Raw genomic sequence first — 14,504 nt, 5'->3', positions numbered from 1 at the left:
TATTGTTTTTTTTATTTTTTGAGCGATTTTATTATGTAGGGGCTCATTTTTTGCGGGATGAGGTGACGGCATAATTTTGTGGGACATACACCTTTTCGATCGCTTGGTGTTGCACTTATTGTGATGTAAGGTGACAAAAATGGCCTTTTTGACACAGTTTTTATTTTTTATGGTGTTTATCGGACGGGGTGAATCATGTGATATATTTATAGAGCCAATCGTTATGGACGCGGCGATACCTAATATATGTGTTTTTCTTTTTTTTTTCAATTTTTTATTATAAAACTTTTTTTAATTAAAAACACAGTTTTTTACTTTTTTAAAAATTTATTTCTGACTTAAACTTTTGCGGGTCTGATCCCCTCTGCAATGCATTACAATACATCTGTATTGTAATGCATTGCCTGTTAGTGTATTACACAGAGTATTACACTAACAGGGTGCCTATGATACCCAGCCTGAGGCTGGATCTCCTGGGCACCCGTAGAAGGCAGGTCCCGATGTCGTGCAAGGCATTGGGCAGCCTCTGCACAAAATCAGCTGCCTTCTCACCCATCAGGTCCCCCCACAGCAGCGCGGGGACCCGATGGGCTCCCTCACCCGCAGCAAACCCCTTCTATGTCGCCGTCTGCGCTGACTGCGGTATAGAAGGGGTTAATGCACCAGCATCAGTGTTTTTACTGATGCCGGCGCATACAGCAGGGGTCCGGCTAACGGGAACAGCCGCTCCCCTGCAGCTAATAGGGCGGGAGCAGCTCTTCCGTAATAGTACTGCGCTGGGCGGCAAGTCACGTCCCGCTGTACCGTACTATTACGGCACTGGTCGGGAAGGGGTTAAAAACACATCTGCACATGTTTGTTTAGATTACATGCCCATTATTATATATAATATTTTCTCTGTATCTGTAGGCACCAGATAGGTGCAGGAGCTCAATGATACTGTGCTGATATATTTTGCGAGTGCATATAAAAAGTTTTTAGTTTTTTTATATATATTCTCATTTTTTTATTTAGGTGAGCTATCAATTTTTTGTCATTGAAAAAATGCCTGTTCTCGTCTTTAAAACAGACAAGAATAGGATATGTTCTATAATCTAGGGAAAAAAGAGAATAGTGGCTCAAACAGTCTGATAAGTACCGATGTGGTGCTCACCCCTCGACACACCCAAAGTCGCAGAAATAAAGATAATAGTAGAAGTAGGGGGGCACTCTACTACCTGGAACCAGCTTGACAAAAGTATTTATATACAGTACTGCACACTTCACTTATTTGGGCAGTCACAGGGCCTAAATTTTATTAAATAACATACATATAAATAATATGGTATCACTAAGTTGACCCAGTATTCTAATAATAAAATTATTAAATAAATGAGAATTTTTTTAAATAAAAATAAAAATGGAAAAAAAGTATAAAATTAGCGAAAGTAAAAACTGTTAAGTGTATATGAGGTAGCAATATGTGCTACCTCATATACACTTAGCTGTTTTTACTTTCGCAGATTTTTTTTCTTTTTTTCTTTTTTATTACATTTTTTTCTCATTTATTTAATACTTTTATTATTAGAATACTGGGTCGAGCTAGTGATACTATATTATTTATATGTATGTTATTTAATACAATTTTTATAAATTTTATATTTATATAAATACTTTTGTCCAACTGGTTCAGGTAGTAGAGTGCCCCCCTACTTCTATTATGTTCTATAATCTGCAGCTCGGCCTCACTGATGTGGACAGCACAAGGATTGCGACCACATAGAAATGAATGTGCAATCCGCAAAAAATTTGGATTGGACACGGACTGAAAATATGGTTGACAGTGTAACTCAGTCAACCCAACAGTGTAACAAGCTTTGCTCATTATTAAACTGAGCCAACGCAATAAACTTGTGTGTTAATGTGCCAGGAATTACCTTAAATTCTGCTAAATCTATAATCTCTAAATTGAAGCACCAGTACATTCCACCAATCCTTCTACTGCATGTGACTGACAACTTTGGATCTCCACAAGGGCTTGAAAATCTAGCGTTGTCACTTATCTACTAAGCAAAGCTGCTAATATATTCAGGCCAACAGTGAATGCAGTTGGAAGGTTACAATGCTAGATTTTATAGGTCTTCTGTGGAGATCTAGTATTGTCAGTCATATTCAAAAGGATCCATGGCATGTACAGATCTGTACTTTTAGCACTGCATTAAAGGGGTTGTCCCATTAATACAACTTTCCCCTATCCACAGGGTAGAAGATAAGTGTCTGATCTGGGGGATTCTGACCTCTGAGGCCCACATTGATCATGAGAACGAGGGGCCCAGGAATGGAGCAGCAGTCCCATAGAGTTGAATGAAGTGGCAGAACTGCATGAGTGTTTGCCGCTCCATTCAAACGGTGAACATATGGCCAAGGAATAAGTACCAGTAAGCTTAATGGGACAACCCCTTTAATACAGCGCACAGCACACATTGATTTAGTGTGGCACTTCTAATGCAAATTGTATGAAAATGTTGATCTGGCAGCTGCTACATCTGTACTCTACAAACATACTGATATATTAATTGGCTTCCTATGAAGTCGTCCTTAGTGTTCATTTGTCTAGACTGTGAGCCCCAACGGGGACAGGGACAGATGTCAGTGGTGAAATTTCTTCTAGGAAGGCTCTTCGTGTGGATCTCACTTTTTCATTAGTTATGTATCCATGCTTTCTTTCCTTCCTTTTTCTGGCATTAATAGATTCCTGTTACTCAAACACAGGAACGTATGAGCCAACCCCAATTTTGAATACATGCACGGCAGACTACCGTCCAAAGTGAGGTAAGTGGGGTTAAAAGCATCACTCCCATCTTGTAAAGTGATGGCACATTGCTAACATATTCCATCCCTTCACGATTGGTGAGTGTCCAACATCTGTGTCCTCCTCAACCATAAAATGATGAGGATGTAGAACTGGTTTAGTTCTGTGTGGCATTCACTGTTTTCCCCCTGCACAGTGGTGCCCAGGACACCCATTATGGACCTGCAGCACCGAATGCAGAAGTTGTACCCTCATTGATTATAGAGTGATGGCATATCCTAGAGATTTGCCATCGCTTTACAAGATAGCAAACATCTTGTTGGATGCAGCAAAGTGTATATGCAAAACTACAACAGACAAGTCAAGCAAGATGACATATCCTCTAAATGCTATAGATATAAATGCAAGTCAGCCTGTAATATAGATGACCATTCAGTAGTTAAAGGGCATCTGTCAGCAGATTTGTACCTATGAAACTGGTTGACCTGTTACATGTGCGCTTGGTTTTGGTCCCATGTTCGTATGTAGATAAACCAACACTGTTTCCTTATTTCAAAAAAGTAGGTGATCCATAATCACTCATTACAAAACCAATAAAAGATATATGGATCTATAGGTACCAAATCACAACTTAAGCAAAGAAATTTTATACAAAATCACAGATGTTTTTATTGGTACAAAATAAAGTTGTGACCGCTGGCCACACAGACATTTAAGAACACTTAAAATGCCATACAGACCGCAGATATGTGGTAGTTACAATGATTATACGTAAAGTGCAAGTGCTAAGTTACTTTACAGCAAAAGAGATTGGTCAGTGCCTAACACAGAGTTTAAGTCCTGTCTATACTATATTAGAAAAGGTCAACACTGGACCGTAGACTAAAGGACCTGATACTCACATCAATTACTCTAAACAAATAATAACATAACATAAATGAGAAAGCATACTGACCAAAACCTCTACCACAGCACTGACAGTCTGTGCTGTGGTAGAGGTTTTGGTCAGTATGCTTTCTCATTTATGTTATGTTATTATTTGTTTAGAGCAATTGATGTGAGTATCAGGTCCTTTAGTCTACGGTCCAGTGTTGACCTTTTCTAATATAGTATAGACAGGACTTAAACTCTGTGTTAGGCACTGACCAATCTCTTTTGCTGTAAAGTAACTTAGCACTTCCACTTTACGTATAATCATTGTAACTACCACATATCTGCGGTCTGTATGGCATTTTAAGTGTTCTTAAATGTCTGTGTGGCCAGCGGTCACAACTTTATTTTGTACCAATAAAAACATCTGTGATTTTGTATAAAATTTCTTTGCTTAAGTTGTGATTTGGTACCTATAGATCCATGTTCGTATGTGACCGCACTGCTGAGATTTTTTTAATTTATTTATGCAAATGAGCCTCTAGGAGCAATGGGGGCGTTACCATTACACCTAGAGGTTCTGCTCTCTCTGCAACTGCTGCACCCTCTCCACTTTGATTGACAGGGCCAGGTAGTGAAAACCTCATCACTTCGTGGTCCTGTCAATCAAATCTGAGAGGGTGCGGTAGTGTGGTAGAGCAGAGCCTCTAGGTGTAACGGCAACACCCCTGTTGCTCCTAGGGGCTCATTTGCATATATTAAAACTTCAATTTTTTCAGCAATGCAGGCACATATGAACATGGGACTAACACAGATGCCTTCAGCAGCCAAGCGCACGTGTAACAGGTCAGAGAGTTACATAGGTACAAATCTGCTGACAGATGTCCTTTAACATGTACCCTTGGGGATGAATTCAAATCATGCATTTTTTTTTTTTTACCATATGAGCTTAATTTACCTGTTAAAACACTCATTATGAGGTCCTCAGCAGGTGCAGTTTTAGCAGGAACTTTTACAGAACCTAGAAGAAAAAGATAACTTTCTCATATATGTTCAATCAGGATCAATGCCCCCCATAGTAAATTAATACATCATTCCAAAGTTTGAAATCATCTGGCAAAAATTAGCACATATATTGATAATAGAGATGAACAAAATGCGGCCGGTTTGCCGAATTTTTCGGAAAAATCTCTTCGATCCGAATTTATTTGCGGCGAATCACCTTAAAAAACAGCTATTTCCTGGCTGCAGAGGTGTAGAACACTGTGCCTTGCAGTAACACGCATAGGGAGTCTGCTGTGGTAGTGAAATAATACTGTGAGTCAGTATGACACGCAGATGACAGGTGTCGCTCTTAGAATCACTGGACACTTCACTTATTTCGGCAGTTACGGGGCCAAAATTAACCAAATAACTCAAGTGTGAACTCAGCCCTACAGGTCAATGTCAGTACCAAGAAGAAGCGCACTCTTTTTACACCGTCGTCAGCTGATTCCACATAGATGTCTACAGAACCTGTTCTATTAAATGCTTATACAAGTAGAGCCCACCTACAGAGTGGAGAGGGTGTCAGCAGTAAGTTTGTGTTGACGTCACTGATTAATTTGCCCTTCCTCTGATCCGTCACAACAAAAAACGGATCCTGTCTGTTGAGCATTTGCCTTCACTAGGTCAGCATTTGGTCAGTAATCCATCAGTATTGCCAATGTAAAAAAAACAGGAGTGGATCTAAAACAGAGATGACATGTGAACCGAATATTTGCATGTCTTCTGTGTTTTCTAACCACTCCTGCTTTTGGCTAACAAATCATAAGCCAATTCTGATGGGACCATACAGGCCTTAAAGGATAACTGTCACATTTAGACCCTAATTAAGAATTAATTGAGAATCAGTTACTATTAGACCGACTTACCCCATATTTAATAAGATTTAGCCCTTAGCAACCAGTCTGCATAAAACTGCAATTTCACTATTCAGTTAAGATGGCTGCCACTGCCCTCACCCTGAGGCTAATCCCGCCTGCCCTCATTACCTACAATGCATTGAGCTCCTCACATGCACTAGCCAGTAACAATAGCCCCCCAAAAGTGTCAGATGGCAGATCTCCCTTCCCTGGTCTGCGCTGCTTCAACTCTGCATTCTCCTGCTCTGCTGAGTGAAGGAGCGTCTGCCAAGCGCAGGGACAGGGAGAAGTGCATACAGCCCAGGCACTGTTATCAGCTGCTGGGGAGGACCTGGCTTTAATCATTTACTTACAGTCCCTGGCTGTCAGTAATGTGACCCTGCACGCTGCGTGCTTCTGCGTGCTCCGTCTATCAACAGATAGATGGACCAATCCTAGCAACCCTATTTTAAGCACAGGTAAAAATCGGCAGTACGGGAAACAAAAATGTGGAATTAAGGGGTAATTGAATACACAGTGAAAAGTTGAAATAGGGCCACCAAGGTGATATTAATCACCACAATCCAATACTCCAAAAAAATATACGACAGTTATCCTTTAAAGCTGCTACACAGACAGGATCCGTTGTGCGTCTCATTTTTCCTTCCTTCTGACAGATCAGAAGAAGTTTCAAATAAATGATAATGTCATCCAGGCCGAAAGCCAAAATCGTGGACCAGTCATGAAGTGGGGAAGGGTGGGAACAGCATGATAAGTCCACAGAGTGGATCTATTACATAGTGGTGAGGTGGAAGCAGCATGGTGGGACCACAGAGTGGCCCAATGACAGAGTCTGGAGGTGGCAGCAGCATGAGTAGGCCACAGAATGGTACAATGACAGAGTCTGGAGGTGGCAGCAGCAGCATCAGGAGGAGGCCAAAGAGTGGCACAATTACAGAGTCTGGAGGTGGAAGCAGCATGTGGAAGCCACAGAATGGCACAACGACAGAGTATGGAGGTGGCCGCAGCATGAGTAGGCCACAGAGTGGCACAATGACAGAGTCTGGAGTTGGCAGCAGCAGCAGCATGAGTAGGCCACAGAGTGGCACAATGACAAAGTATGGCGGTGGCAGCATTCATGAGTAGGCCACAGAGTGGCATAATGACAGTCTGGAGGTGGCAGCAGCATGAGTAGGCCACAGAGTTACATAATGACCGAGTCTGTAGGTGGCAGCAGCATGAGTAAGCCACACAGTGGAACAATGACAGTCTTGAGGTGGCAGCAGCATGTGGAAGTTACAGAATGGCACAATGACAGAGTATGGAGGTTGCAGCAGCATGAGTAGGCCACAGAGTGGCACAACAACAGAGTCTGGAGGTGGCAGCATCAGGAGGAGGCCACAGAATGGCAAAATTACAGAGTCTGGAGGTGGTGGCAGCAGCATCAGGAGGAGACCACAGAGCGGCACATTGACAGAGTCTGGAGGTGGCAGTAGAATCAGGAGGCCAGAGAGTGACACAATGACACAGTGTCGATCGACCAAGATACTTCTGGGGGAACCTGCCTCGCATGAACAGGCCTCTAGTAGCTACAGACTTTGAGAAGACAAAGCGTCAAGATAGCTTTGAGCCTGATAGAGTCGCGAAGTTCATCAAGATACGTCACTAAAGATTTTACCGCATATAACCGCAGCGCTGACTAGAGAATAAATTTAGTTTTTCGACCAACATTCTTTGATAAAGACTTTACCACATATTACTACAGCGCTGAACGCTGAATAAAATTTATTTTTGAACCGAAATAAGTCACAGAAGATTTTGCAGCATATAACTGCAGTGCTGAACACTGAATACAATTAGTTTTTCCACCGGAATAAGTCACAAAAGATTTTACCGCATATATAACTGCAGCGCTGAAAACTGAATAAAATTTGTTTTTCCACCGAAATATGTCAATAAAGAATTTACCGCATATAACTACAGCGCTGAACACTGAATATAATTAGTTTTTCCACCGAAATACATCACAAAATATTTTACTGCATATAACTGCAGCGCTGAACGCTGAATACAATTAGTTTTTCCACCAAAATACGTCAATAAAGAATTTACCACATATAACTACAGCGCTGAACACTGAATATTATTTGTTTTTCCACCGAAATACATCACAAAAGATTTTACCACATATAACTGCAGCGCTGAACGCTGAATACAATTTGTTTTCCCACCGAAATACGTCAATAAAGAATTTACTGCATATAACTACAGTGCTGAACATAATTTATTTTTCCACCAAAACACGTCACAAAAGATTTTACCGCATATAACGGAGCACAGAGATTGAGAGGGTCTTCGGATTCCACCCGCATTATACGGACGTCTCAGAAATGAACCGATGCTCCCGACAGCAGCTCCTGGGAAGGTCATGGAGCATCCCGATCATCCGGCATCTATTCGCTCTGCTGAAGGATTATTTTTGAAAGTGTGCAGAAGCCACACAGGGCCCCCACGCTGCAGATTTATCATGGAGACATCATGGAGATTTTACCGCATATAACTACAGCGCTGAACGCTGATTACAATTAGTTTTTCCACCGAAATACATTACAAAAGACTTTACCGCATATTAGTACAGTGCTGAACACTGAATAAGATTTGTTTTTCCACCGAAATACGTTACAAAAGATTTTACCGCATATAACTGCAGCTAAATAAATTTAGTTTTTCGACCAAAATACTTCAATAAAGATTTTACCACATATAACCGCCACACTGACTGACTGCTACCACCGCTACTTATGTGAACCCCTTCACCACTTCCAGGGTAGGTAGGCTGCTAAGAAGCAGGTGCTCTACCCCGAGCACGTTTGGCTCCCGACCTCCCACTGCTGCCACCCTGCTGACTCTGCCGAAGTGAACTGAGAATATATTTTTCTTTTTGTACTGAAATAGGCCACTAAACTCTTTCAATACATAAAACCGCCGCCAACGTGAATTGAGAATGTATTTTTCTTTTTGTACTGAAATAGGCCACTAAACGCTTTGAACACATAAAACCGCCGCCAACGTGAACTGAGAATGTACTTTTTTGTTTGTACTGAAATGGTCCACTAAACGCTTTCAACACATATAACGGCCGCCGACGTGAACTGAGAATGTATTTTTCTGTTTGTACTGAAATAGGCCACTAAATGCTTTCAACACATATAACCGCTGCTGACGTGAACTGAGAATGTATTTTTCTTTTTGTACTGAAATAACACATATAACCGTGGCACTGACTGACTGCTACAGCCGCTACTTCCGTGAACCCCTGCACCACTACTTCCATTGTAGGTAGGCTGCTGCGAAGCAGCTGCTCTACCCGAGGCATGTTTGGCTCCCAACCTCCCACTGCTGCCACCCTGCTGACTCCCAGCCATGCTTTCAACACATATAACCGCGACGTGAACTGAGAATATATTTTTCTTTCTGTACTGAAATAGGCCACTAAACGCTTTTGCCACAAATAAGTGCACCATTGAAATGCGTATATTTTTTCTTTCTATAATAAAATAGGCCACTAAACCCTTTTGCCACAAATAACTGAACCAGTGAAGTGCGTATATTTTTTTCTTTCTATAATAAAATAGGCCACTGAATGCTTTTGCCACAAATAAGTGCATCAGTGAAGTGCGTATATTTTTTTCTTTCTGTACTAAAATATGCCACTAAAACCTTTTGCCACAAATAACTGCACCAGTGAAGTGCGTATATTTTTTTCTTTCTATAATAAAATAAGCCACCCCAGGTCGTCTTCTCCGGTCAGCTAACCAGAATCTCCTCCACATGCCAAAGACCCGCTACAAATCAAAAGGCGAACGAAGGTTTTCAGTCCTAGGACCCCGGCTATGGAACACTTTACCCGCAGAGATCCGCTCAGAGTAAAACCATCTGGCCTTCAGGAAGAAGCTCAAGACCCACCTTTTCTGAAGGCACAGGCGGTCAATGGCTGCAAAAAAAGTTCCTTGAGGCGATTTAGTTCGCAATTGTAGCGCTATACAAGTCATTCATTCATTCAACGCTTTTGCCACAAATAAGTGCACCAGTGAAGTACTTATATATTTTTCTTTTTTTACTGTAATATGCCCCTATATGCTTTGAACAGAAATAACTGCAGAAGTGAACTAAGAATATATATACGCTTTCACCAGAATTAACTATAGAAATGCATTGAGAATATATTTTTCTTGTTGTACTGGAATAAGACCCTATATGCTTTGACTAGAAAAAACTTAAAGAGTGAAGTGCGTATATATTTTTCTTGTAGTACTGAAATATGCCCCTATACGCTTTCACCAGAAATAACTGCAACAGTGCAGTGCGTATATATATATATATATATTTTGTTTACTGTAATTAATACGCCCCTATACGCTTTCAACAGAAATAACTGCAGAAGTGAACTGAGAATATATTTTTCTTGTTGGACTAAAATAGGCCACTATACGCTTTGACCAGAAAAAAACTTAAAGAGTGAAGTGCGTATATATTTTTCTTGTAGTACTGAAATATGCCCCTTTATGCTTTCACCAGAAATAACTGCAACAGTGCAGTGCTTATATATTTTTCTTTTTTAACTGAAATTTGCCCCTATATGCTTTCACCAGAAATAACTGCAAAATGACAGTGCGTATAAAATTTTTCTTTTTTTACTGTAATACGCCCCTATACACTTTCAACAGAAATAACTGCAGAAGTGAACTGAGAATATATTTTTCTTGTTGGACTGGAATAGGCCACTATAAGTTTTCACCAGAAAAAACTTAAAAGAGTGAAGTGCGTATATATTTTTCTTGTACTACTGAAATACGCCCCTATACGCTTTCACCAGAAATAACTGCAACAGTGCAGTGCGTATATATATATATATATTTTTTTTTTTTACTGTAATACGCCCCTATACGCTTTCAACAGAAATAACTGCAGAAGTGAACTGAGAATATATTTTTCTTGTTTGACTGAAATAGGACATTATACTCTTTCACCAGAATTAACTATAGAAATGAACTGAGAATATATTTTTCTTTTTGTACTGGAATACGACCCTATACGCTTTGACCAGAAAAAACTTAAAAAGTGAATTGCGCATATATTTTTCTTGTAGTACTGAAATACACCCCTATCTGCTTTAACCAGAAATAACTGCAACAGTGCAGTGCGTATATATTTTTCTTTTTTTACTGTAATACACCCCTATACGCTTTTAACAGAAATAACTGCAGAAGTGAAATAAGAATATATATATTCTTGTTGGACTGGAATAGGCCACTATACGCTTTCAGCAGAAAAAAACGTAAAGAGTGAAGTGCGTATATATTTTTCTTGTAGTACTGAAATATGCCCCTATACTCTTTCACCAGAAAAAACTGCAACAGTGCAGTGCGTATATTTCTTTTTCTTTACTGAAATACGCCCCTATATGCTGTGAGAGGTAGCTTTCTTTCAGGGGATCATCCTCACAAATACCTTTGCAGACAACAGGTTTTAAGGTCCTTTTTTTAAACAGTGCATTAATTGTGGCACACTAACAAAAGCAAAACAAACAAAACAATAAACACTCGCCCGTCCAGGCTCTAACTAAACACAGTATTCCTGACTCACCTAAGTCACCGTTCACACCCTGTGATCACATACGGCTTTTTTCAGCCAGTAGTCCAGCTCACTTCCAGGCTGTAACAAAGTCAGTCAAGGCTAACTCCCAGCCTCGTGGTCGCTCAGCCCTGCCCTGCTGAGACTACACTAACAGAGCCTCACCAGGCCTCTGTTCATGGGTAACACACTCCCCTAACAGCCATGAGGCCTGTTACTGCCTCACACCCCCCCTTTTGTTAAAACCCGTGAGGGTGAACACGTGTACAAACACGGGAGGCTGGTGAGAGGGCATTTTTACTAAGCACAGTCTTCCCCTGGTTCATCCACATGCCAGCAGAGCCCAGTTTATCACAAACGCCAAGCTCACCGTCTTGCCACTCATGTCGTCACATACCACAGACGTCTATTTGCCCTTAGCAACCACCTTCATTTCACCGGACTTAGATGTGGCAAGCTCACTCTCTGAGTTGCCTTCAGTCACAGCACATGTTTCATGTATACTCCTCGTGTCATCATTAATCCTGATCTTTAGGGACACCGATGAGTCAATCCCCACCTGGGATATTTCCTTATTAACCATAGAAACCTGTGGATACTGCACATCCATGTCTATTACACTTTCTCCTGTGGGTTCACCCAGCTGTATACTCTCATCAGTTAACAATGCTCTTACATCAACCAACATTATTTCATCATACACCTTTTTACCACCACTTTTACTTTTACCACTGTTTTCCTTTAAAGGGACAGGTACAGGTTCTGCAGACAGGTTTCTATTTCCCCACAGTACCCATGCCAATAGGAAAAAACTGCCCCACTTCACCTCATGAACAAGCACTTTACCAGCCATAAGTCCCAGTTCTCACTGCAGTCTCACGCTCAGCGAGAACCACCGGATAGTTCTTAGTAAGCGCATAATTATCCAGCACAACTATCGATTTATCACTTACCGGCCCAGCAGGTAGCAGCTGCCGCCGGCTCACTGTCACTTTACTTGCCACACATGCAAAATTTGGAACAATCTAACCCATTGTTGTCACGGGTTCGGCAGTCCAGGGAGATGAGGACGCTCCAGGATCCTCCATCCCACGATCACCTGCAGACTCCTTACTGCAGTGGTTACCACGAAAAACGCTGTGACTCCATCCCCCTTCCAGACGGGGAGTCACACTCTCTGGAGACCTTTCCTTGGAATCTCAAGCCGCAGAATATGAAACACTTTCTCCGCTCCATAACTGCTAGACAGCTGCACGCTGTTGTGGTTGGTTGCCCCTAGCAACGACCTCATGGATCCTCCGCACATCCTCTCTAGGACTCTGCTCACACAGCCCGGAAACATAGGAATTCCCGAGAGCCACACCGCTCTCCAGCTCCTTTTCTTCCCGACGGTTGCCCTTGGCAACGGCACATATCACCATCATCTTTTCCTACGGCACTCGACTCTCAGCCAGGTTCAGAGCAGCCTCTCCCAGTGCAGCATTTGGCTTCCTCAACAAGCCATTTTTTTTCTGCACCAGCTGCTTCATTACTTTCTTTGTGGCCTTGGTTTTCCGCCAAACCGGACCCCTTCTCACAGAGGACATCACCGGTATGATCACTTTCCGCCACACCGGACCATCTTTCACCTAGGTCGCCATTTTGACCAATTTCTTTTCCACCGATCAGTCTCTTTCACTTGGGCATCTGGCCCTTTAACCTCCCTGACGGTATTTCCGAGCGTGACAGGGTTAATTTTCGCTGCCAGGAGCGGTAACCCTGAGTCACGCTCGGGGTAACATTGCAGAATCCCTTCACCTTCTGCCGGCGATGTCCTCCGCTTGTGTTCTGCCAGATCTCTATACTTTGTGAAAAGTCTATACCGCAAGTGACGCGGCCGCACAGGAATCAGCTGGAGGAGGGTGTGCACGGCGCTGTGCAAGCGCACATCCACTGGCTTAGGAAAGAATCGTTGCAGCGCCGAGATAGAAGTACTTTGTGCACCACGCGTGCGCACTTAGGGGTATCGAGATTTTGCAGCGCACAATGTTGCATCAGATCTCCCTACCCCTGAGTGCGCACAAATCATCAGTTGCAGTTCATCCTGATTTGATCTGATAATTTGTGCGCGCGTGCGCACTCAGGGGTAGGGGGATCTGATGCAACATTTTGCGCTGCAAAATCTCGATACCCCTAAGTGCGCACGCGCGGTGCACAAAGTACTTCTATCGCTACGCTGCAACGATTCTTTCCTAAGCCAGTGGATGTGCGCTTGTGCAGCGCCGCGCACACCCTCCTCCAGCTTATTCCTGTGCGGCCGCGTCACTTGCGGTATAGACTTTTTTCGCAAGGTATACAGATCTGGCAGAACACCGGCCGGCATTTGACTTCCTGGTTCCGTTCCCTGCGAGCAGCAGCTGCGCATGAGAACGGAACTGGGCGGGAAATTCAAATAAATATAAACATAACAAGTGACAAACACACATAAAAGAGGTTATACATTGTAATCTGAGAGGATTACACTGTATAAACTCAGATCTGACATTTGATGACTGTACAGTGCCCCTTGCCTGCCATTTTACTGTCATTTGTGCCCATAAAATATTTATGCAAAACATTTACCACTTTTGGTACAAAATTCCTGACATAATCATACCGCCAGGGAGGTTAAACCACCGCACAGCAGTTTTCAGCAGCACCTGCTCTTTCTGCCTTGTCGTTGCTCCCAGCAACACCTTGCCTTTTCATTACTCCTAGCAACCTGTTGTCTTGCCCACATCCGACACCAATTGTGAGAGGTAGCTTTCTTTCAGGGGATCATCCTCACAAATACCTTCGCAGACAACAGGTTTTGCAAAAGCAAAACAAACAAAACAATAACCACTCGCCCGTCCAGGCTCTAACTAAACACAGTATTTCTGACTCACCTGAGTCACCGTTCGCACCCTGTGATCACATGCGGCTTTCTCAGCCAGTAGTCCAGCTCACTTCCAGGCTGTAACAAAGTCAGTCCAGGCTATCTACCAGCCTCGTGGTCCCTCAGCCCTGCCGAGACCACACTTACAGAGCCTCACCAGGCCTCTGTTCACGAGTAACACACTCCCCTAACAGCCATGAGGCCTGTCACTGCCTCACAACGCTTTCACCAGAAATAACTGCAGAAGTGAAATGCGTATATATTTTTCTTGTAGTACTGATATACAGTAAGATACTAACGATACTAAGATATAAGCCACTAAAGGCTTTTCAACATAGCACTTGCAACCCAATAACAAATAGCTGGAATGACTGAGCTGTCTAATGACTATTTGGATCCCCAAATAAAAGTTCCCTGCACTTGTAAATCA

The 14,504-nt window shown here is 42.4% G+C and overlaps 1 protein-coding gene across 2 annotated transcripts in view; it reads right to left on the bottom strand.

Moving 5' to 3' along the window:
• Positions 1-14,504, bottom strand: part of PLCB1 (phospholipase C beta 1) — an 895,755-nt gene that overhangs the window by 145,027 nt on the left and 736,224 nt on the right. For both annotated transcript variants that reach the window (XM_040429862.1, XM_040429863.1), the window contains exon 25: positions 4,620-4,682. In XM_040429862.1, the coding sequence (XP_040285796.1) occupies positions 4,620-4,682 (63 nt within the window). The remainder of the gene's footprint in view (positions 1-4,619; positions 4,683-14,504) is intronic.

This window comes from Bufo bufo, chromosome 4 (genome assembly GCF_905171765.1).
Source record: "Bufo bufo chromosome 4, aBufBuf1.1, whole genome shotgun sequence".
NCBI lineage: Eukaryota > Metazoa > Chordata > Amphibia > Anura > Bufonidae > Bufo > Bufo bufo.
Note: the sequence above shows the minus strand (reverse complement) of the source record. Positions and strands in the feature narration are given on the sequence as shown.